General features: G+C 42.7%; 1 protein-coding gene across 7 annotated transcripts; it reads right to left on the bottom strand.

The window, feature by feature from the left end:
- Positions 1-1,029: 1,029 nt before the first annotated feature.
- On the bottom strand, positions 1,030-16,919 carry sh3rf2 (SH3 domain containing ring finger 2). Of its 7 annotated transcripts, none has more exons than XM_080465636.1 (12): positions 16,781-16,919; positions 16,255-16,414; positions 15,540-15,940; positions 12,137-12,430; positions 10,843-10,938; positions 9,345-9,743; positions 3,578-3,699; positions 3,251-3,421; positions 2,715-2,989; positions 2,324-2,616; positions 1,883-2,187; positions 1,030-1,762 (listed from the first exon to the last, which is right to left on the bottom strand). In XM_080465636.1, exons 3-12 carry the CDS (start codon positions 15,915-15,917, stop codon positions 1,582-1,584), a joined length of 2,514 nt encoding a protein of 837 aa, XP_080321762.1. In that variant the 5' UTR covers positions 15,918-15,940; positions 16,255-16,414; positions 16,781-16,919; the 3' UTR covers positions 1,030-1,581. The 7 variants fall into 7 exon arrangements, with proteins under 7 accessions (XP_080321762.1, XP_080321759.1, XP_080321763.1 ...); XM_080465633.1 differs by lacking the exon at positions 16,781-16,919 and adding an exon at positions 9,941-10,039 and having other exon boundaries at positions 16,255-16,563; XM_080465637.1 differs by lacking the exon at positions 16,781-16,919 and adding an exon at positions 9,941-10,039 and having other exon boundaries at positions 15,540-15,764; positions 16,255-16,344.
- Positions 16,920-25,483: the final 8,564 nt, after the last annotated feature.

The following is a 25,483-nucleotide window of genomic DNA, read 5'->3' on the forward strand; positions in this document are numbered from 1 at the left end:
ATTATTATCTAGTGTGCACAGATTGGAAACATCAGCAAATAATGAACTCCAGGTGAAGCCTTTTAAATGCGGCGAAGAAAGGAGATAGCTGGTCTCCACACAGGTACATTCATGCATTTATTGGCCATTACCCTCACTGGGCTGATGAAGGGCCAGCAGGCTAATAAACATAATCAATGGCACATTCACTGGCAAAAGCCCATGGTTGAAAATCAGCTGTCACAGATGGAACAAACAAACAAAAAACTATCCTACTGATAACCTCAAACCACCACAGTGCGAATGGCATGTACCTATCTTATAGCCTGTAATTGTTTGTAATCTAAACATGTTGATTTTAACAAGTGTCCTCAAAATAGGGACATTTCATCCATAATAAATGCTTTATAAATGAATATATCCTGCATGGTGGTGCAGGGGCTCGTGCTCTGGCCTCACAGTGAGAAGTCTGTAGGTTCAAATAGGGTGGAGACTTTGCATGTGATCCAGGTTTCCTCTGACTCGTCCCCACCAGGTTAACTAGTGAGCCAGAGTGACTTCTGAGTGTGTGTGGATGTCTGTGATGGGTTTGCAACCTGTCTAAGTTGTATCCTGCCTTTGCACGTGGCTTTGGCTCCGCCGTGACCCTGAACAATATAAGGTGGTATTGAGGATAGATAGATGGATGAATATAGCCTCTCTTTTTAATATTTGGTCTGGGTGACACAGGTTTTATAAAAGGTTACTGAAATAAGTGCTTTCCAGACTTCTTTAATACATTTTCCCCCTAAAATTTTTCCTGATTTGAAATGATTATATGGCAGAATGTATATTTGCTGTTGCTTTAACTTACATTTGCCTTAAGTTGAAACATGTGGCTGTACAATGCATTTGATGCACTGCAATATGTATTTTCTCTCCAAATATAATATTGTAGTACACTTGGCCAATTTGAAGAGACATAAGTACATTTATTAAAGTACTGTACTAAGCAAGTTATTTATCTATATATATATATATATATATTATCCAGCAGGAAAGCAAGAGAGACAAAGTCAATATTTGTGTAATTTTAACAGGTGAAGTCTTCAAACTACAATTTACACGTTTACAACATTTCTAGCATTCAGAACGGCATGTTGTTACCTATGAGTTACTTGAGGATCCAGACCCAAAAGTTAGAATGTTTTGGAAGTAGACTTTATTACCACTTAAGCAGTATTAATATTTCAATACTTCATTTCACAAAATAAATTCAAATATAGTTAATTTCTTTAACAAGTTTTGACAAAGGCACTCACCAAAATGTAACATGGGTATGGAACCAGAAACAGTCATTTTTGTGCAAAATCTTACATCAGATGTGTCACAAACATGCACACACACACACACTGAAGGACACACACTATATCTTCAGAGAGTATAAGCATACTTTCATCTGGACTCAGCATGAAAATAAACAGCATTCATAGGATTGTCTTCTGGCAGTATTAACCCTTGGGTCTCAGTACACATTTTGTTTGGCAGCTCGATCAAGTTATTTGGCAGTTTGAACACAACATGGAAAATAAAAACATACACAACTACTAGTAAAATACAGAGTCAGCTGAGCCTCTCAAGACATTGAAAGACATTGCTCTGGAACAAGCCTGTCTGCCCGCTGCTCTCCTGGGTGACAAGAACCCGTCCATCAGGTCGAGGTCTGTGGACGAGGACAAACTCTCCTTGAACCAGACTGAGCTCAGAGTCCGTCTGGGCTCGATGGGTTGTGGTCACCCTGTGTCTGGGAAAAAAAAAGAGAAGCAAAAGATCGCGGAGGTTTTTGTGCAGTCCATCAAAATCAATAGCAATTTTTCAAGTCTGCCCTGTCTGTCTGATAATCGATGACACAAATTTAACACACCTGCTGGGGCTGAACTGAGCTGATATGGCCGATAGCGATGGCTGCGAGGATGCTGGTTTCTGCAGGGTAGAGGTTAGATCTGAAAGGTCTGTTTCAATGCCTTTTCTAAAAATAGGACCTTTTCCTTCTCTGAGGATGATGCCTGGTCCATCTCTTCCCAGGGTGAGTGATGGGGCCCACACTTCTAAAGGAGGGGGGCCTGGACGTAAGTTGGATGAAACATGGCTCCCTCCTGACCAAGAGAAGGTCCGATGTCTTGGAGGTGGTGAGTCTTCGTTTGCAAGGAAGCGCACCGACTTTGCAGGCTGTGGAAGTTAAATATTTACTCTGAATAAAATGCCAAACAGTGCCTACATGAATGGTTGAATTATGTTCATTTTTATCGTCTTAACTTTACGATATTGTTTCATTTTTACAGGGCAGTGTATTGTATGACCTTACCTTATCTGTACTGTTCTTGTACGTATCTGGTCTGACCAGAATGGAGTGAGGCCCATTGGCAGGCTGAAATGTTGCTTCATGTAGAACTGCAAAATCCCTGTCCTTCAAGACTTTAGCAGTAGGGGGCGCTGCTGGCTCAGTCATCCAGCCTAGTGGCCTACCAGCCTTGGACAAGATGCTGCTGTGTTTCTTCCTCTGCAGAGCAGGCGAGTAGCCGGATGCCTGGACTTGTGCAAAGTGCTGAGAGCTGGACGGGACGTTGAAATTGGACATGTGTGGGAAGTGGTTTGATGCTAAGAAAAACAAAAAAAGTGTCAAAGACATAACATTTGAGAACATGATACCGTCTATTAATTTCACAAAACCGTGGGATGACGCGTCTGGCCCTCACCTCTATGTGGGTTAAAAATACGCCTCACTGTCTCCCAACCTTGTGAACTCCCATGGAAGGATGGCTTTCCGGTGCCAGCGGATGGCATTGCATGCTGTGCTCCGTTTGGCACAGACGGGACCTGTCCTGTTGAGTGTATCGCTCCATCAGCGTTCACCTTATCAAGAGCAAGGACCACAGCAGGATTCTTGACAGCTGTTGGTTTCTTTCCAGCTACCGTGTTGTACTGTGTGGATGCGTTAGCAGCTTTGGTCTCCAGAAGTCTGGCTGACGTTCTGTGGTTGAACAATGAGGCACATTAGTACGACTTGTGAGATGCCTGTATACATCATGAAATACTGTCAACAAAGTTTTTAACCTGAGCATTTTGAACTGAATCAAGCAACCAGCCCTTGCCCCACAGATTCAGATTCCTGCCTTTTTAATATTTTAAATATGTGCATAATTGAATGTATTTATGCCTCCACAGAGTTGAATTCGGAATCCAAAAGTAATTTGACTCCCACTTTCTGCTGTCAGAGAGCGCAGCCTTTCACCTGAGCACAGGCGTGATGTAGTTGCTCGGCAGAATGCCCACTTTGCCGGTTCTGAGCGATAACCCACGCAGCCAGCCTTCATTGAACTTTCCATACACTCCCACCATCTCTCCTCTCCTTAGCTCCAGCTCCTCTGGCCGACGTGGTTTGTAGGAGTACAGGACGGCACACCTGAGGAGTCGCACGGAGGCTTTATTAATTCAACTTGCTCACATTTTGCAAGGTATACTCAATTATGCTGCCTTTTTATAGTTATTCTGCTTGTGTCCTGCATAAATGATGGCACATTTACATATCATTATGATAATATTTAAAACAGTGACTCACACACTGATGGAGAGCTGCTGTGTGGAGGAGTGTTTGCCGTCTGCAGAGGTAGAGGGCATCTGGGGGTTCACCAGAGCCATCGAAATGCTGGGTGGAGTCTCGTTGCTCATCCTTTTTGTGCTCTAAACAAGGGCAGAAACAAGATTATTAATTCTTCATACGCAAGGCAAAATACAAAGCACACTATGGATTTGCATCAATTAAACATGACAAAGCATGGTGGAGCTGCGGCCACAGCTGCTGCCTAACGTATCTATAATAACGGGAACTTTTTCTACGTCGACTGGACAAAAAAAAGCGTTGAAAATTAATTTGTAAGGGAAAAAAAGAGGTTCTTACAGTAGTTCTCACTGTAACCTCAGAACAAGACATTATGGGTCGGAGCACCTATGTGTGGAGTTTGCATGTTTTCTCTTTGCAGGATATTTGGTGATTTAAATTTGTCCTACAATCCAAAACGTGTATTTCAAAATAATTGGAAGCAGTGAATTGCATGTAGGTATGAATGGTGTGTCTCCATGGTCAGCCCTTGTCCTGGGGGTTACCCTGCCTTTTCCCCAATGTCAGCGGAGATACCTTCCAGCTCCTGTGATCCTGCTCTGGATTAAGTAGGTGAAGCAGGTAAAGGGATGGAAATGAAAATCTACTGTCAAGCAAACAGTTCCATGGACCTACAAATCTTTTTCTCAATCTTCATGAGCGTTTGAGCTAACATTGACTTTGGGATGTCGCCAAAGTTATCAAAAGTCAATGTCTGCATGATCTTTTATCTCAGACTGACCCAAGATTTATGTGCAATGAAAACTGTGACGTGAGTGGACAGTCACCTAATGTGTCTAATAGGTCACTCGCCTGTGATAAACTTTCAAGTTTCATTTTCTTTTCATTCATAAAAGAAATTAAGATTTTTGTTCTTCATCCACTTCACCAAAAGCATGCTGAAAAGGTTCTCTGGTACTACCGCAATCACCAATAAATATGCTAATTATTTTGTGTTGAACGTGTGCTTTTGTCCACTGACCCACACATCTTTCACAATTGTGTATTCCTGTAGTTCTCTATGATTACAAGAGCCAGAGCGGATGATCACAAGCACACAATCATTTACCAAATCCTAAAGTCCTCTATACATTTATTTAGACTTTTTTTTATTAACATGTCACTTATCTGTGTTATCAGGCATTTTTTATTGGGTTTTCTTTAAAAAATTATTAGTCTTTTTTTTCACTTGTGGGCGATTTAAAGAGTTATACTTTGAAACAGTATGAAATACAGCAAAAACAAAAAGAAAAAAGAAGGAGATTTTACCAAGACTTCTTGTGTGTTTTATCTTAAATCAAAGTGTTTCGACTTGAGGCTGAGAGCGAAGAAACCCGACAGTTTTGAAGTCAGCAGACGGTGATTCAGACACCACCAGTGAGTGACACGAAGGTGTGTTGATGACACAATAAGAAGCCGATTCCCTAATTACATAATTCTACCAGTGAAAAGGAGCTGGAGGACGTTTTAAAAAAATTTTTTTTTAACTTTTTTATCTCCTGGGAACAAAGAAGTCCTACACACTAATGTTGTCTCAATGCTGTCATTTCACAAAAGAAAGAAACAAGTATCCATTATGTTTGCTGTGCCACCCTTACAGTTTTCCTCTTTTCACAGCGATACCACTCAGCTCCTGTTTTCAAGCTCTAATGCTGGCCTGGGGTCCATTCTATGCTCTCTCTCTATATATATATATATAGTATTCTTTATATGCACTGACTCCTGCAGCTCTCTCACTATTACGCCACACTGCATTCACACTGTAACTTGGAAACACAAAGACGGTAATAATTAGGAGGCATCCGAAGCCGTATTTACAGTCGCACTTGTCAAAAGCAGTGCGGCGAGGGAAAAATAAAAAGTCAGGATGCATGTAGCGTGTCCTGCAGACACACACGTTTCCCATCATACAGGAGAGTGGGTGGATGCCATGTCTTAGTCCTAAAGTTCCTTACACCACCAATAGTCTTATCATGGTTTAATGTTTGCCTGTTACTTTCAGTGAGCAGCAGAAATTTTTTTTTACTTCTCATTGATTAGTGCATTTCGTGATCTCCAATAACACGTGTGATGTAACTCTTTTCAGGTGTTCAATTATTTAGCTCTTTTCATCAATCCAAGTCCTCTGATCTATTCGTGGGTTATGTGTTGTTGTTGGTTTTTTTTCCCAGATACAAAGAGCCTGCTTCAGTTTTCAGTCACGCAAAGTCCAGGTGCCCTGGCGGCTATATTTAAACGGAAGGAGCAACTCGGCTTTTAGTCCGGAAACATATAAAATATTACTGGGTATAAAATGGTTTCTACAGAGAGAAGTATCCTTGTATAAACACGCTGAAAAAACATTATCTTCCACATTTTAAGCTTAGATCACATCAACAAAGAGTCGGAAGGTTTGTTTGTAATTGTGAATTTGAAAAATGAACAATCCAAAAGAATCACATGCCCATTAATCAATACATTTCTTGAATTTCCACAAACATTTTCTGTCATCCATTTTCATCAAACATGTTTTTCACGCAATCAAATTTCAACTGTTTAGAGACACGATCATGACCACTGATGGGCAATGCCAATAACACCAATCCTCCTTGTATTCTATCGTAGCACACGCTAATGGATGGGATATATTCGGCAGTAAGGACATTTTTCCCGCGGACAGGTTGTGGACAAAAGGAGTCAGAATAAAGAGTGCATCGGAGTTTGATTTGTTGCAGCAAAAACAGAACCTTCACACTATTATGTCTGATTAACATCTCTGCACAGTTTCTTCTAGTAATCAAGGTAAACACTGTGGTATTGTGTTTTGGTTATTTGTGCTTCATCAGAAAACCGCGGCATGATGAATACACGATGCGTCTGTACAACTCTGACACAGTGACGTGAAGAAAATGTGTCAGAGTTAATTACTGGTGTAAACGCCCTGCTCACTCACAGCTGTTTTTAATTATCCTGGTGAATAAGACATTCAGGCCACGCTGGAACGATCTGACCGTACCCATCTCTGTTCACTGTCCACACCAGGCTGGTTCGCGGTGAGCCAGCCCCGCACAGAGGCAGAGATCACAACAGCGTGACATTTCAACTTCTGTTCAGCGTGACATTGACTCACAGTGACATCACACAGAGATTACCGACATTAATGTCATGGTATCACGGCCATTGCAGTTTTCTCCAGTTGTTTTCTATTTGGCTGCATGACCTCCGGGGAACTTAGGGAAAAGCCATGTTGATGTGTCGGAAGGAAATCCAAGCCAGGCAACATAATAAAAAAATGCCTGTATTACAGTGAGAAGTCGTTCCATGACCGATGATTAATTTAGACCCATCCGGTGTGTACCCTGCCTTTCAGAATATGTAAACTGGGATTAGCTTTATATCCGTGGGAGCTCAACTTCAATGATGGTCCAGCTGCTCCTGTGCTTCTCACCACTTTGAAAAGGCCTCCTGTGTCATCAATATTGACTTCTAACCCAACAAATTATGAATTGCTTGTGAAACTTGAAATGCTGTGCATGGTCAAACCCAAACTAAAGTTCTGAGGTATCCCGATCAGGATTTGATGAAAGAAGGATGTCTCATGAGGGTGATATCTGAGGGCAGCAGCTCTACTTTTGTCTGACTTTGGGTTATTTTTTTCATCTCTTCCACTGTCTGTATTTTTTGCCTGCTGAGCACTTCGTGACACTCTCCAATTTAAAGGTGCTATATAAATAACTTTATTTGTCCCAGCTCTTTCATGTCCTTCCTTCCTTTGCTTCCTTTGTTCCTGATAATATTTTTCAGATATTCTCATCTAACGGTGAGGCATGGGACCTAAATTTTGCACTTACATAACGGTGGCGATATTCACACTAATATGCATTATTTCATCCACAGTGGGAGGAGAAACTGCAGCTCTCTGTCAAACAGCGGAGCCAGAGGTGAGAGCCGATGGGATGCAGCACCAAGAATAGCACACATGCTGGCTTGGTCACAGGGGAGCTCAGCCTAAGCTTCAGGGAAACGGCCCTCCGTTCCTTTAAAAAGGGGAGTGTGTGACTCGTCTGCCATTATTGGCCCACTGATGTGAAAGTGAGTTTTACCTGCTTAGTGAAGAGGAAGGAGTTTGAAGGCAAGAGAAAGAGAGCGAGAGAGAGAGAGAGAGAGAGAGAGAGAGAGAGAGAGAGAGAGAGAGAGAGAGAGAGAGAGAGAGAGAGAGAGAGAGAGAGAGAGAGAGAGGTCTGTTATGTAACTAACTTCACAAGTGACTCATCATCATCAGCATGAGGGAGATAAGCAGACACACTGAGGGACTCTCCGAGCCTCCCACTCTCCACATCTATCTCTCATTTTCCCTCCTCCGTGCAGTTTGCCTTTTTTTGTGGCTTGCAACTTTTGTTTTCAATTTCTCTTCCTAGCAGCATGCAACCCAGCCAGTATTTCCTCTCCCCTTTTCCTTATCTCGCCCTTTCCCTCCCATTTCCTCTTTCCTCATCTTGTTTTCAAGTTCAATGTCTCGTCCTCCCTTTCCCTCCTGGTTTTCTCACGTCTGCATGAAGTTTAGCTTTTTCTCTCCCCCCCCCCCCCCCCCCCCCCCCCCCCCCCAGCAATGTATAAATCCCAGGAAGCGCTATGAAACTCAAACTAGACCAAAGGAAATGATCACCATATAGAGTGCAGGAAACTTGACGTTGGTCATCGTTAAGTCTTTCAGAAGCACTGCACTCGGTCATTAGCTCTCTAGCACTTAATGCCACGCTGACACTTTTTATTAGATTGTTTCACAAGTGAAGATGTGTCCAACCATAAACCAAAAAAGTATCAACAGTTTTAGGTGAAGTTGAAGAAAAATTCTCATTCAACATCAGTCCTGAGTTTTTGTTTTAAATCACAGACCAATAAAAATGAACTTTGCACCCATTACATTTTTTGTAATATACGCAGAGGATCCTGGTAACATTTAAAGTCTGTAATTTGCTCTATGGTTATGTTAACAAAAGTCCATAAATCACAGTCAGGTTTTGATTTATAGAGTCTGGAGGCAGTTCTGAAACATCCTTACAACTCATTCATAGAAACTGTCAAAACGTTTCGAAGGTGTTAGTGCCTTACTCGGTTTGTCATATATTTTTTCCAATGATATGGACAGAATAGGTGAGCCCAGTAAGCCCAAGACTTTGTGCCTTCAAGAAGTTAATAGAAGTACTGAACTCGGAGCATTCTGTGTCTCTCCAACCATCAAATGTGTAAGTAAAAAGCTTTTTCTCTCCCCCTGTCACTGTTTTGCCTTCAGAGAATGAGATACTCACACAGGCTCTGGAGCCATATCTGCCTGAGCTGAGGAAAGAAAAACAACACACATCCTGCTGGACTGTATTTCATCTCTGAGGGGAAAACCTGGCTTATGTCCTGAGACTCGTGATTAAAGGCCCTACAGTGCAACGGTCCACTCACCTCCATCCCTCGCTCACTTTGCATTTGGCTCTTTTCTACATCTGTGTCGTCTTAATGAGAATCACTTAATCATATAGAAGCCAACACAAGGGCGATACCCCTTTCTCATTCATTCCTTCAAGTTAGTGTCATGGCTCCCTCCCTGCATCCTTGAAGCCAATTTGACAATAAATAAATGCCTCCATTGTGCCTTTTGCCAAACATATGTTTTCAGTTAAAACTAATCACTTCAACCAGACACGGTTTGGTTGAAAGACTGAAAGAGCGTGCATGAAGAGAGTGGCACGTGACTCACCTGTACCGGGTGTCGGTTTGAGTCAGAGTGGCGTCTGACCCGCTGAGAATTCCCTCTGGACGGGTGAGCGTGGGCCCGGGCTGCAGAGAGCACAGATGGATGCACCGAATGACCCTGGTGGTTGAAGCCGTTCAATGTTTTGATGTTCGATGTTTCGCCTGTTGTTGCCTGGTGAAAATTGCTGCTGTTGGCCGCGGGCTGTTTCTGCTGCTTGGAGAGGGCCAAAGCATTGATGATGGGTGTCTTAGTCGAGACTTGAGGCGCTCTGTAATGGGCGGTCCTGATGGATGCGTCAGTGGCCTTCTCTTTGCCCCCGTTCCCAGTCTGATGGTGAAACTCTGCTGAGTCACTCCCCCTCCAACTCTTTCCTTTCAGCAGTTTGGCAGCCACAGAGTTTGGCTGAAAGAGATGAATACATAAACATAAACCCAAATCAGGAGAAAAATAAATAAATCCAAACATGGAGAACAGTCAATTCACAAATAATAAATCCTCTCCAACTGGCTCCTACCTGCTACCATCGACTGTCAACCTCTGCTCCTGCTGATCAGCGAAATGGTTATCTAAACACACCCACTTATCACTGCACAACTCACCCCTACAACTTGTTGGACAGGCAGCCAGGGAGGCAGGCAGGCGGGAGGAAAAGTACCAGCCAATAAGCCGGGAAGGGTTGACTGGTGCTGAGAAAAGAGCTGCACAGACCGGCAGGCAGACAGACAGGCATGGCAGGGTTAATGCTTTCACTCCCCACAGTGATGTGCTGTTATGCCACCCAAGCAGAGAAAGCATTACTGTGTCTTCACGCCTGGCTGCACGACAGGAGGAGAGGCAGCCTCCGAAAGGAGAGGGGAGATGAGAGGAGGGAAGTGGGAGAAGAGAAAGAGAGAGACAGGCTACAGAGGCAGAGGAGGATAAGAACATCACCGAGGCTGGGCTTCAGAAGAAGATATGGATGGGTTGGAAACAAAAGCAGATGCAAGAAGAGGAGAGGGAGAAAGTGTGTCGCGACACTGATGTTAATTTAGGCAAGTAAACAAGAGCTGAATGAAGCCACGTAGAACCCACTGGATCAACAAATCAAATCAGTTTTGGGCATGTTTGAAGTTAATTTCTGGAGACAGAGAGCACAGAGAAAACAAGTGACAGCAGCCAGTTAAGCAAGCCCTGCAAACCTGAGTAAGCCACACAGTCACACACTGATGAGCAGCTGCACACACAGCAGGGCTTCACACATTACCTTTCTGCCTCAGCACTTTGCAGCGCCAGAGTGACATTTAACTTACTGATAAATCAAAGATTTGAGTCAAAATCAAGGTAGCGTCCGGGCATTGACCTGGAATTAATGACATCCAGCGATGACATCTACGCTTCATTTGATTACAAGGGCTACGCTATCAGGGCGAAGTGTCAAACGGCAGGTGCCAAATTTGATCATGCTGAAAGGGGCCGCTGCCCACATTTAAACTTTGAAGAAAGGAGAGAAGGAAGGACTCACCTCTGTAAACTGCTGAGGACAAAGTCCAACTTTCTCCCCGAGCTTGGCCTCGATCCAGTTGTCGTCCACCCGTCTGATGACAGTGAGGATATCTCCCTGTGGGCCAGAAATAAGAAACAAATACTCAGAAAACAACGATAAAACGGGATGGTTCGAACCGAGGATGAACGCCCCGGAGACTGAGCACTCAGCAAAGAAACTCTCAGTGCGAGCCCGGCGTTTCTAGTGCGGCGTGTGACATCAGCTCCCCCCTTTGTGTCGACAGGCCCAGTCCTTTCTGCGGTCAGCCTCTGAAAACCATTTGACCACCTGCATTAAAAAAAGAGGCGAGCTCAAGTGCGCGTTAATGGAGAGCACACAGGCACTGAGGCCCTTATGTAACCGCCTCGGAGATCCTTCAGGGTAAGTAACGACCACTGCAGCAGAGGTTTAAGCCACAAGTCGCAGCATGCAAGTCAAACAAAGTAGAAGCAGGACAGTAACATGCAGTACATTACCACTGCTGGCCATTTAACTGTACGACCCGTGATCACAAATTACTACAATTTAACAGAAATTAAGGATTCACCCAAGCAGGTTTTTTTTTAGCCTCATATGAAAGAGGAAAAGTTATGATATGAAGAGGACATCAGCTTCTTGGGATATTTTAAACATCAGCAATAGTTGATTTATCTCCAACATTTGTTTTTTTAGAAAATTAATAAATGATTAAGTTTGATTATTGAGAAAGAAAATGCAGGGCGAAAAAGGCTCTACGTATTACTGTCAAGATCTTACAATTCCATATGAAGCAATAGTGAAACTTCAAAACTACTTCATGCCCAGTCAGGTTTAATACTGAGCGCTGCACAAGGTCAAATACCCCCGTGGCAAATAGAAGAAACTAAGTAAATAAAGGTGAATTCGTATCAGTTACCTTAAACCTTTATCATCTAACACAGAGCAGGAAACACTCTGTTCCACCAGTCCTGTTCAGATAGATGGTCTGTAACGGATTCGTATTTGACAATATGGGTATATTCCATTTATTTGTTAAAGCAAATAAAAGCCTGGTGGTTCTTCCAAAGTAAACATCTCATCAGATATGTTGATCACTTCTGGTAACAAAGTGTGTGTTTGGGGGTTTGTTTTGCTTTGGATTTGTGAAGTATCATGCTTCTTTTCCTCGTGTGTAAGTAAGAATCTGTAAGAATGGCAGTACTTTGAAAATCAGCAGCAAACAAGTGAGTGAACTAAAAAATAGACCATGATTTTATCCCCCCACTGTTTTAACTCAGCAGTTTGAGTGGCAGACCTTGATGAACCTGAGACAATATTTACTGTCTTCCATATTCATCTCCTCTGGGTTGAAGTCGCACAGCGCCCTGCAGAGAGCCGGCGGATGGGACTGTTGCAGGACTTGCAGCTGAGGCGTGTGGCCGACACCCTGCGGCGCCGCGACTGACGCCCCACCGCTGTTAGCGGAGTCATCACTCTGGAAGCTGTGATCCGCTTTGTGTTTTGGGGCGGTACCGTCACGGGGCGTGAGGACCAGCTCTCCTGAAGTGGATCCTCGGTGGTTAAAGATGGAGGCTCTGGGAGCAGCAGCCTGAAGAGCCGAGGAAAGACAAACATCAGCTGCTGTTGGTTTAAGCAAAGTGGGGATTTATTTCATAAAGTGAAATATGATGGGTTTTTTTTTTTTTCTTCTCTTTAGAAATGTTTTAAGACCTCTCGGTTTTTTTAATGATCACATGAAACATTTTGCTTTTACATGGGAAGACATCCAGAAAGTAAAAGTTGATTAACAAAACAGACGAAGCAACACCTTATGAATAAGTGAAACCGTGTGTTTCATCTCTCTAATGTTAGTTTTCTTGGTGGTTCTTGTGTGGTCACAAACTTCAACATGCTGATTTCATGCTGACTAATACCAATGCGCCTCTTATCTAGATAAGTTTGATACATCTTTTTCTTATAAAGAGTTGACTCAAACTGGTAGTGTGTTTTTTTTTTTTTTCAAACATAAAACAAGCACCCAAGAACTTTTAAAGGGGGAAAAAAAAAAAGTGTGAACATCATCTTTATTTGAAGAGACAACAAAAATGTAACCAGTGTTAAACGGGACTCAATGTGCAGCTGAACTGTGCAATCCTGAGTTCATAAACTAGAACAGGGCGAGGTAAACCGGAGGAGCTCAAATGCAGCACCGAAAGCCTTGAATTGAACCGTAGGATTTTCACTGTGGGGGCTAGAGCATTAACATTTTAGGCCAAATCCATCTGCGGCTAAGCCTGCAGCTAATCAGACTCATCCAGGTACTCGTTCTTAAGTAGAATAATTAGTATCTGCATGTCTATGCGGCAGAATAATCGCAAACTCACCCTCCTGAACCCTGCCGAGCTTTCTGAACTCTGATTGAACTCAAGTTGTGAAAATCAAGTAGACTCCTGAACTCCCACAGCAGTTCCCGTGCACGGCTCTTTTGTGAGGGCAGGTCTGTGATTCTCATCACCTCCGAGGCTAAAATATCAGCGTCAATGAAAAGGTTGGAGTGATTTACCGACTGTGATGTACCTTCGTAATCCTTAGATGCCTCTAAGCTTTGAATTAGGTGGAAATGTTAAGTGTTACACAGGCAAAGGCTGTACAGGAGCAGGATTACTATTGCAACAACCTCATCAGGAGGGTAAAACTAACCTGTCTCCTGACGCTCTAAGTTTTTGAGTGTTTTTGACAATCAATAGTTTTCATGTATCATTTTTACAGACAAATACATCTTCAATTCTCTGTTGTCGTGGAAATAGCAAGTAATTTCACCTCTTGTTAAAGGTTCATTGGATGATAGAATATAATCCTTGTTGAAATGTATGCATTTCTTGAGTAAAACAAATCTTCAAAACTTTTTTCTTTTTACTTAAAAAATCTTCCCACACTTAAATATGCTAAGATGTCTTCCTCAGAACCACTTCTGGCTTATTTAAGTGAATCGAAAGCATTCTACACCATGCACAAAAAGCAAGGAAATTTGTGTTTGGTAGATTTAGCACTTTGTTGTAACATTGCTTTTTTGGAAAGTGACGCCACATTTTTAAGGAGGTGCATTTGCAGAATGCAAAATAACCTCTGTGTTTGAGTTCAGGCTTGGAGATTTCATGTTCTCCCTCTGTTTTCACGCAGGAAACTGGTTTCTTCCACTAGCAAAACGCATACATTTGATCTGAATTGGTTACTCTAATGATGCAGTCTGTCTGTATGTGTGAATGTGAGTGTGGGATGGTCTGTTTCTTTGTGTTTTCTGTGTGATGACCGGCCAGACCACACGGCTTTACCCTGCCATAGTCAGTTCACATGCTCCGCGATCCTGATGTAGATAAAAGCAAAACTGAAATGGAATGGCTGGACCCTCAAATTACATTGTTTCTTTATCCATTACTACCATATGGGTGTAATATAATTGAGGTATTAATTCATGATAAATAATGGAGTTCTCTTCACTTGGCTCAGAATTCAGGAGTGATTTCTGTCATACACGAAGCACACATATGGTTGCATGTGTTACCATAAATTCTGAAGAATAATGACTCCCATTTGCACTGTTTTGAGGGGATCCCGTCACTTCAGAGCAAAGGGGGAGTGCTGACACTTCATTTCAGGAAACATTTTAATAGGTCAAATAGGACTGCAACCCATGTGACCCACATACAGTCATTCAGTTGATGGGTTATGAAGTAATCTGTTTACTTTGGTGAGTATACCGCAATGAGTAGTGCGTGCTCCAAGTCGGAAACGATACACAGTACGCCCAGAAGGCAATATGATTTTGTCGGCTGTGAAAGCTTTTTCTACAGCGTTGATACAGAGAGCTCTGAGAGAACGTCCCCAACATGTGTGGGTGTATCAGGACATTGTGGGTAGTGTTACAAATCAAATCATGCTGATCAGCACAACAAAGGAGGCATTTAACAAGTTGGATTCGGACGTGATTTTCCGGGATTCTTCATCTCCTAATTTGGTGTTGGCTCGCTGACTGGAGGTAAAAAGCTGCGTACAGGCCAGACAGGTGTTCTAGCTGTGAGGCAAGAGGGCTGACTAATTGTTCAGCACCCCCATCAATAACTGTTAAGCATTAAGAAGAAACAGTGGGTCCTGAATGATGCCGCCCATTCTAACAGGGTGTAGTCTATTTGGATTTCCAGTAAATAACAGGAGGATTTCATCAAGCCTGTTTCAACAGAATGGCTGTGGCTCATTTGCTGTGATGTTTGGAACAACCTTCCTGTAGAATTCTACTCAAAAACTATACAAATACAAAGATGCTAAATTCTGTTTAAAGGACAAAGACTTATCAAATACTAATGTTATTCTTTTGTCATTTCAACAATGACGTGTGTCTCTTATTTGGGAGAAAAGAACTATTGATGTGTCTATTTTTGAAAACATTCTTTCCTTGCGTAACATTTTTGCACAATATTGTATTATATAGTATAGAAATGTCATTATTAATCCTATATAAAAGTGGTATTTTATCATCGTGACACTGTATATTGTGTAATTCTATGATTGTGAACATAAGAACACACATATGAACGCAATGTAATGGCGTCAGGAGGTTTTGTTTTGTCTTGAGAAATGGTTCACGTAGTGGGATTTGTGTGCCTTTGGCTCGTGCTGCTCCTTTCAGAAAGCAGAGGGTTAGTCCCGGGTCGATCACTGACCTCGCCGTGCCATTGCTGATCCCCCTGCTGCTGATGATCCTCCCTGACTGTCAAGGACACTGCGTATCGGGCTGCGTGCATGTTCCTGCTGGGCCCCGCAGAGCTGTGGAGCCCCTCCAGGAGTCGCACGAGCAGGAGGTTGGCAGGAAGATCCTCCACCGTCCTGGCTGGGACAGGAGCACGACACTCCGGGCAGAGCAGCTGGGAGCGGGTGACCTCCTGCCTCTGCAGGCAGGACATGCAGAAAGTGTGCTGGCAGGGCAAAACCTTGGCTGACACATCCAACGGCTTCAAACACAGAGGGCACTCTAGCAAGGCCATCAGGGCCGGCTCCTCCATTTTAAAATGTTTCTTTGAGACTAGGATGTCTGGGTACATCTGAGAGACTGTGATCCACCATACTGAGGGGAGAGAGGAGGAGAGGGAGCAATTCATTCAGTGGTACAAGTTAGAACACTCAGTTACAGTGACCACATTACTGAGCAAAGTCCTCCCAGCAGGTCTCACCATATCACCTCAGAGAGTTTGATAAGACAGAATGACTTGAGACGACACTTGATGGTAAACGCTGCTGTGTTTACAGGTGTCATGACGGTTCACCTGGCCGCACAGGTAAAGGCAGCAACAGGGAATATGTTTTACTCCTCAGTAGACCAAATAATCAACCTCGGGATTCGTCCGAATAGCCGGGAGCACAAAAACATGAGGTACTCACACGCGTGCCTGCTGCCTGCTGAAGTAATATCCCACCAACTCCAATATTAGGAAATGCGTAACTTCTTCACCGCTGTCGCCATGACGCAGTGCGCAGAGGACGGCAGCGGCACGGGACGGCGCGGGGCGCGCGCGTCGTCAGCTTCACTTGAGCGTCAACGCTGAAATCATAGAAACAATCGGAAAAAAACAACAACAAAAAAACTAACAACAACAACCCCGTGGAGAGTTTACGTGACTCAAAAGTGTCAGCAAAGGCTTTCCGCCGGAATAACCCGGTTCGTCCATCAGGATCAGGTTTCAGCGTCATGTGGGACTCGCTTTAACCCTTAACAGCTAATCAACCTTTACACCATCGTTAATAGCAGAACGAAATACCAGTGCGATGAAAATATCACACGCATAAGTAGAATAATTCTGAAAATAATGTACTTCGGGGGTTCAAAGTTCTTACAACTCCAGACCGACTGTTTAATTATGAATTAATTTGCAAAGTTGTTGCGTGTTTGTTTGCGTTCAGTAAATACCTGGGTCCGTTAGAGTGTCCTTTCCAGTTGAGTCTGTTGATGCGTTACACGTTTAATTTTTCCTATTTAAATGCATATTTGTCTGAGATCTCCGCTATTGTTTTTAAAAAGAACATAAAACGCCACAACTTTTTCGTGTGGCATTGTCTCCCTCTGCTGGTGGAATCACTGACCAGCGCTGCAATTTATTTTTATTTTCTATTTTTTTTTTTACAGTAAAACAAAATACTTTTGTTGGAAGTGCCAGCATAATTTACATCAATTCGAGTGAAAAAGAACCGGGTTCAATAAACTCAACTCGAGCCCTCCCGTTATCCCGCATTACTTAGTTGCTCATTTCTAGATATGTCATCCCTTTATATGATTTGCAAAACAGTCATCCTCAAACGTGGCTATGATAAATCAGTGTAAATTTATATTTATGTGATGGTTTTGATTGTTTGGACACAGTCCAAATCCTTTGTCCTCTTGCTTGCCTGAAGCGGTTAAATAATTTATCCACATTGGCTCTGTACCAAAAGTTCAGGACACAAGATTTAATTTTTCAAACAAACATGAATCTTTCATCTCTTTCTTCACGTCAGCAGAACTCGGGGAATTCTAAAAATGTACATATGGCTTTTAGAGAGAGAGAGAGAGAGAGAGAGAGAGAGAGAGAGAGATTAACCATGACTTATTTACATGCTCATATCAATGTTGGTGCAAGGCCGTCCTCTCAAGCTTGTTATGGTGACTCTGGCAGAAGACTTAGGCACCTGAACAGGATTTAGTTATTGAATCTTTTTTTTTTCTGGGCTGAAACTCAACCCTCCTGATGACTGTAATGCTTCCATCTGTCAGTTGGTAGGCCTCCTGTCATAAAAGCAGGGAGGAGAGACAGTATTTGCCTGTTTTGCTGTTCAGAGGAAGTCATTACATATAAATGGTTATCAGCTCCTTAAAGCCGACGGTCAGTCTGGCCTCTGCAGCAGCCTTGTGCGTTGTTGGATGAGGGACTGTTTGATGGTTCTGATATATCATCTATCTGATAGAGAGGGATGGGTTTCCCCCGGGGATAGCTCTGAGCTGGCTGCGCTGGCTCTCAGAATATCATGACTTGCCACAAGTTTCTGTATATGGAGGAGGGCCTTCTTCTCCAGCTTTCATGTTTTATTTAAAACGCTGTCTTGCTGAGAGAGTGCTGCTAACTCACTGAATGTGATCCGTCTCAGCAATGCCTTTACCTCCTCCTCTCCTCCTGTGTTTGACTATGTGTCTGTGGCATGTGTGCTTCAGAGGGGATGAGGATGCGTTTCGGTGGTTTAAGTTAAACAAAGTGTCAGTCCAGAAATCCTGCAGCAGTTTGGTGCGGATTAGCCACGGATCGAACAGCACTTCAGGTGCATCAAAGCTACGTAATTAATTTCTACCTTTCAGGAGGAACTAATCTTCCACCCCGAAACTCGGTCCCTGTCAGAGTTTCAGCAGTTCCCAGGCACTGATTAGGTGACTCATTTTGGTTGTTTCTCTTTCCTATTTCTAAATGATGTATTGACTAGTTTCAATAGCAGCAGGGCATTTTTATTTTTTTCCCTCACACAAAGAAAACACAGAAGGTGAGGCTGCAAGCTGGTGTTTGGAGGAGAAACACAGCACTCCAGTCGAACTGGCTCAACCAGAATAGCCACAAGCTTTTTGTTTTTTTTAGATGGCCCGGTATGTTTCTGCATACAGGTAGACACCTTTTATTCAAGTGAGATGGCTTCTTTCTTTGTCTGTCAGACACCGTGATACATTAATGGCTTTCAGTGCATTGTCACTTTGGCTTAACTGACTCAGTCGTGGCTGCCTGAGAGCTTGGGAATGTAACTGAGGACGGAACTGTATGCAGAGCAGCAGACAGTCCGCCACCAGATGTTTTCTTTTTCTTTCTTTTTTTAACCTCCATCCATAAAGTAACTTCTCTATGTTTCCACCCACAGTTTGTTCTGCCTGGTCCTCTGCCTGCAGATTGAATCCTATAAATGTTTTATATTTGATAAATAAATGAAACGGCCTCTTTTCATACTTCTGGGTTAGCGCACCAAGTTGCTCCCATACCTACGTGTGCTGGAGCTTATTATCCCGGCCCTGACATTGCTTAAATGAGGTTTTCATTTACTTTTTCAAATATGTATCAAATGCATCCATTCTGACGGCATCAGTAGAGACACTTTCCCATTAGCAGGGGCTCCTCATCAGTTTGGAGCCATTATTAAGGTGCCATGTTTTAGATTCCATACCTAACCCTTTCATGAATTAAATATTTTGTCACCATAACAGCGTCAAAAAGGGTTCAATATTTCTGTTAAAAACAGCAAAACGTCTTCTGAAGAGCTGCACTGTATTTCTGCTGTTCCAGGGTGTCACCCCTGCCCATCGTGTCATCATCATTGACCTCCTTGCATTGCTCACTCAGCCTGTCATGCCCCCCCCCCCCCCCCCCCCCCCCCCCCCCCATACATTACTCACATGGGACACGGGCTATTTAGAGCAGCAGCCTTACTTATCAGGCTGCAGGCAGTGTGCATCAGCAGCACTCATTTCACGTGACTTTACGCTACACCTCACCTTTGCGTTCATGTGTAACAGCAGCTCAAGCCAACAGAAAACACACAACCTGAGGGAAGCTGGGTCGCTGGGGGCGGGACTTCAGCTCACAGCTGACAGGGGTCGACACACCTGAGTCAAAGGGAAGTTTCAGGCTCGCTGATGTTGGATTTCCACCTGCAGGAACGGTGGGCTCAAGTTTTTTGGGGGGTTTTGTATTTTTTTGGGTTGTGCAAATGTTCTAGCAGCTGCTTGAGTTGGAGATGTGCATGACGGAAACTAAAAATAGGACACACACACCTCAGAGCCAGCTGCCTCCGCACTGCCTTTGGGACTGCCTCTGCATCTCCCATCTCTCTCCGTCCCCTTCTCTTGCTCTCATCCTCAGTTGTTACCCCCTTCTTTCAATTTTCTTACTTTTCTTCGCTCCTGAATCGGCCCTTGTGTGGCTGGCCAGTCCCTTGGACACATGAAAGGCCCGAAACAGGACACTGCCTCCCCTCACTGTTGTCCATTATACAACCTGATGAGAAACTAGAACACTGTGGCTCTGTAGTGAAAATATGAAGTCTCTGTCCCTTGGGTTTCGGATCCAATTATGTGAGAAGCACAAAGAACTTTATCTCCAACCTAAATAAAGAAAATCTGCTGGAAAAAAAAAAAACGATTTTAAGATCAGAAAATGTTTGTTTGAAAAGGATCCTGGAAAACAGCAAACACATTTTTATTCCAAGTTTGGCACTAAATCAAGTGTGTCTTTGTGCAGTTGGAGTTGTGTGTTTCGACACTCTTCCATTTTAGCACAGACAATATCCATCTCCAGTAAGCAAATATCTCATCTGTTATCAGACAATTTCATATTTCGAATTTGAACGAATCCTTCAGTTAAAATTGCCGACAGATTTCTCAAAGTGTGTGCATTTTTAGCTACAACAAACAGAACGTGGTCTCATACATTTCAGAACTGAACGTACTGTAAATGTGAGGAAGATTAATTCACATGATGAAGTGATCTCTGATAAACAACTGTAAATATAACAAATATGATAGTAGCAGCCACATGAGGACTCGTTTTCTTTCAAATAAAAGCCTCTAACTGGTGCACCTCTAATAAGGCTTTTTGTTAACTATGATGGAACCCGACGGTCAATACCAGCAAAATGTCTTGATGTGGACTTTCTCAGCAAGTCTGACATCAATTATTAATTCCTTCTTATCATGCTATTGTATGTCATGCATGGGCAAAGCCAATTTTCTAAAATAAGTACATGATTGGTTTCATGGGTTATAGGAGGGGAACAGTCATTTTAGTCACATTTGATCCTGATATAGCATACATTTACAACTTGAATTAAGCGTTTCCTAATTCACTAGCCATAATTGATACATAGATACCCTTGTGCTCAGTCACTTTTAAGCCCTCTGGTAGCAGGTTCCAAGATGTGTATGGCCCTCAAAATGAATGGCACTTTTACTAACATAGTACTTAATTAAAAAAAAGTAATGAGTGTCAATACATCATGTGGTTTATTCGGCCTGTGTGTTTTTGACCTATGGTTAAATATATAATTTAAGATATGCTCTCTGTAAAATATCCATATGATATTAAAGAAAGATTGTAGAAATGCCAAAAAGAAAAAGAGAGAGAGAGAAAATAAAACATAATAGAATCCAACTAAAAGCCAACAAAAGAAAAACAAATCCATGATTAGGATTAGAAATTAAAAGACTTGGTAACCTACTTGGCAGAACCACAGTCTCTGGCTCCTCTCCGTTCAAACCCTCGCGACATAAACAGTTTAGTTTCTGCACATTGAGTGCAGATATCATTTCCAACCATACTGTGTAAGCTGTGTCGAGAATTAAATAGCCCAGAAGATTAGGAATTCAGCTGAAAGCCACAGTTTTACCATTAAAAACCTTTGTGACCTGCTTTTTTTTGATGATTTATGTTTGAATGACACCAGATTGTGATGAACTAGAGCAGCTGGAAACACCTCTAGAGGTGTCCTTATATTCGCTTGGAGCAACAAAATGATATGGAATGAGGCTAAATTCTATTTACAGAGCACAGCAATAAAATCCTCAGATTCTGCAGTGCATCTGTTCAAAGGTGAGGCACCGTAGGAGAGCATGATTTCGCTTTTTTTTCCCATGAAGGACAGGACTCTATATGCATGTATGTTCCTTAGCCTATGAATAAGAAAAGAAGTGGCCTCTATTTTTCGTCCCTCAAGACTCTGGGAACAGGAAAATTCTCTTTCACAAAGTAAACGTGGTAACATGATTATTATGGCCTGTCGTATGTGTGCGGATGATGAAAGTAATTCACGTCAGAAATGACTGGCTGAGTTTCTTTCACTCATCTGCCGTGGAACAAACCCCCTCAATCATACCCTTTGATGTGCTTTTGTGTGTGCCTAATTTCCATTCAGTGGGCAGATACATGTGTCACCCTGTTTGCTCGGTATCAATTTTGGAAGAAGACTCGGGGCATTCAAAGTAGGTTACATAACCTCTCCCTTTCTCTTTCTGTCTCGTCCTCATTCACGCACATTTATTCCAAACAGATCTGTGACGGAGAGCTGAAAATTTAATTGTTGCTTGAAGAAAATACCTGCTGGTCCACACTGCAGCTGTCGGGGGCAAAATAAAGGTTAAAGATAACAGATAAATGCGAATGCGTTCGAGTGGAAATGGAATTTATAGTTAGGAATATTAAAATACATGTCAACGTCCTCTGTCAGTCAAGTCCCACTATCCTGTGACATTCTTCGAGTAAGTAGCGGGTGCAGTCACAGCCATGATGAAAAGTGTGTCAGCAGTGATTAAGGTGACACTGAATGCCATCTAGAGGCCGGATCACGACTCCCGTTAACCATGGATGTAATTTGTATGGTGCGCAAAACCGAGAAATGTCACCAGTCCCTCGAAGGGCTTTATGCATTTGCTCAGGGCGCACACACACACACACACACACACACACACACACACACACACACACACACACACACACACACACACACGCAGAATTCTGTTGTTTTGTCGAACTCATTTTCTCTCATTCGCTCAACCACTGTGCTGCTATCATGAAGATTACTCAAGACTTTTTTTTAATGACTTCCAAAAGTGCAAAGGGCGTACCGAGTTACAAGTACAGTGGCCAGTACAGTGACGTAATGGTGTGCACTCTTGATTTATGCGTTTGACTCTGAGTCGGGCCTTTTCGTGTGAAGTTTGCATGTTCGTAGCTCTCTGGTTTGAGTCCAGAAATACAAATACATGCACCTGAGACAAACAGCTCAACAGTAGAAACTTTCATTCTCCCTGTGTTTTCCCTGCCGTGCCCATCTTAAGCTGAGATTGGTTCCTGTGGGCCATGACAGTGAGTTAGTAAAGAAGATGGTCTGATGGATACAAGCACATTGCTTGAATGTACACAATTATCCTCCACTACAACACAGGGCACTCTTCTAATCACACCTCAAAGTATTAGTTACATCTTAACTGCATTTAATTGCATTGTTCATTCAATTCCACCAAACACAATTCGTCAATAGGATTTGCCTAAAACACCCACGTTCAGATCATGTTTCCCAGATCAACAATTAAGTGTTTAGACATGACACTATGGTACATTGTTAATTCAAAAAAGTTTAGATATAATACAGTTGTTTTCTCTTTTGGAAGAAGAAAAATAATTGGCAACAACAATGCAGATCAATAAGTCAGAATTTGAATTAAGGTGGGTGTACTCAGTAATGACTTTAGAATCTATAAGTGGAAAACAGTGAAAATTGTACATATGTTTAAATAAAATATATTTTTAAAAAAACACACAAAAGTATAAAACAACCTGAATACTTCCTTCAAGTGATGTGAGTATTGTATTACATTACTTTCATCCCTTCTAGCATTAATTTTCCATGTAACTTAGTTCTATTTCCTCGAGGAGGTCTGACCCAGCTCAGTCAGGTTTCCTATATATAAGGTTAATCAGAGCGGACCTGTCCCCGAGTCACGCCTAAACACACACACACACACACACACACACACACACACACACACACACACACACACACACACACACACACACACACACACACACACACACACACACACACACACACACACACACACACACAGCTTAGCTTCACTTCTCGCCTGCACCCTGACCTGAACATGCTCGTCTTTTCTCAGATTTCACTTTGATTTCACTTTCTGGACCTCCACCCTGCATCTTCAAAGACGACTGTCCAGATGCTGATATTTTGCCGGGCAAAATCAGATTTGAGGCAAATGATCGGCAGCGCTGTAGTGCAGATTTAATCACAGTTACTTTTGAGGCTAAGCCGTGGTTCAGCTGTGTAAGAAGCTTGTAGGTTAAAGCCACACGAGTAAGCTCTTTGATTTTCAACAGCGATAGTCCGCAGGCCGTCGTCATGTGGATGACTAATTAACATCACACTAATTTGGAAGCAGTCATTCTTTGGTGCAGACGCAGGCTGTGATTTAAGGTTACAATCAAAATCAAACCCAGTTACTCAGGCTTTCGGGGCGTGCGGGATTATTTTTAAGTTTGTTGCCATGGTAATCAAGTCCATCTTGTAGTAACATTTCCAGAGTGAAGTGAAGGATTAGATGGTGATGTCAGACATCTGTGTCAAATCCTTCCCCAGCCCATTTGAGCTGTGTGTCATGTTCTTAGATGACAGATGACAGCCTGACTCTGGCTGAGGGAGTCAATGTGCTGCAGCTCCACATTGAGTTACAGATTCTCCACTAACACTTCCTCTTCCCTTATCCTGACTTCCTTGCCTCATAGTCCTCCCCTCCCCTGAAGTAATATGGTCTTTCAGGTAAATACCATTTGTTTTGTGGCTTTCCCTTTGATGGCTGAATAATGGCTTGAAGCATGTGGCTAAATGAGAATCTGAGGACGGGAATGGGAGTAATCTCGCCTTTCTTTCTGAGGGGTGACATAGGCCAATAGAGATTAATGAGAGAGCGAGGGTCTTAACACTTTCAGTACTACAAGACAAACAGCGTCTGCTGGGGTTCCATGTTGTTTATGCTTTCACACACACCAACTTCTGTTCATTGGCCCAACACAGAGACACTCTATTAACGTTGGCAAATCATTCATAAATCAGTCAAATATTAAAGAGAATGTCACAAAAGAACTTGAAACCACTTAGCAGACAACATAACATACAATCATCTTCTATCATGTTTTATCTACATCAGGGTCACTCAGCACTGGAGCCAATCACAGCAGAGATTTTGGGCGAAGGCAGGGTATGCCCTGGACAGGAACCACAATGTAGCACTCAAACCTTTAGGTAATCTAAAGTGAAAGGATGACTGTAGTAACTGGATTGGATAAACGTTCAAACTCCACACACAATGGCCCAAACTGGATATTCTCTCTGGGAGGTAGGAATACTGATCGTATACAAGAGAGAATATCTGTGGTATTGGCAAAACTTTCCAGAAAATAACTTTATGTGCAGTTAATCAAGTCATCGTCTCTTCCTGTTATATTTTCATACTCACCTGTCTCGTCTCCGTTGATGCGCACTTGCTTCTCCTCTCTGTCTGTGTCTCATGTTCTTGACTTACCTTTGGATTATCTCCTTCAGGATACCTTCGCCTCTGCCTTAATCTTTAATAAACTATTAAACTATATCTTCCTGCATGACTCTGCTTTTGGGTTCACCACTGATCCCTGACATTTAGCGTCATCCGAATGAAGTTTATGCAAATCTTGTTTCCCCTTGTTTACGGTTTTTTAATCAACAGTAGTCTGACTTTGCAGCGTATGAATAAATCACATTATATTGATAAATGCACCCATTGGACTTGATAGTGCTCTTGGATCATAGTGAGAAAGTTCTGGGTTTGAATCTATAGGTCGGGCCATTCTAGGTTATCTGGTTTCCTCTCACAGTTGAGAAACATGCATGTGAAGTGAATGTATGTGTGATTGTCTCTCTGAGGCTGACCTGTGATGGACTGGAGACCTGTCCAGAGTGAACTCTGCTCCAGTGCCCCACAACCAATCAGAGAAATAGATGAAGTGGTACATGGATCGATAGATTTTTTTTTCCAGTAGATTATGAATGATTGAGCTCA

The sequence above is a fragment of the Lipophrys pholis genome (assembly GCF_963383615.2).
Source record: "Lipophrys pholis genome assembly, chromosome: 6".
NCBI lineage: Eukaryota > Metazoa > Chordata > Actinopteri > Blenniiformes > Blenniidae > Lipophrys > Lipophrys pholis.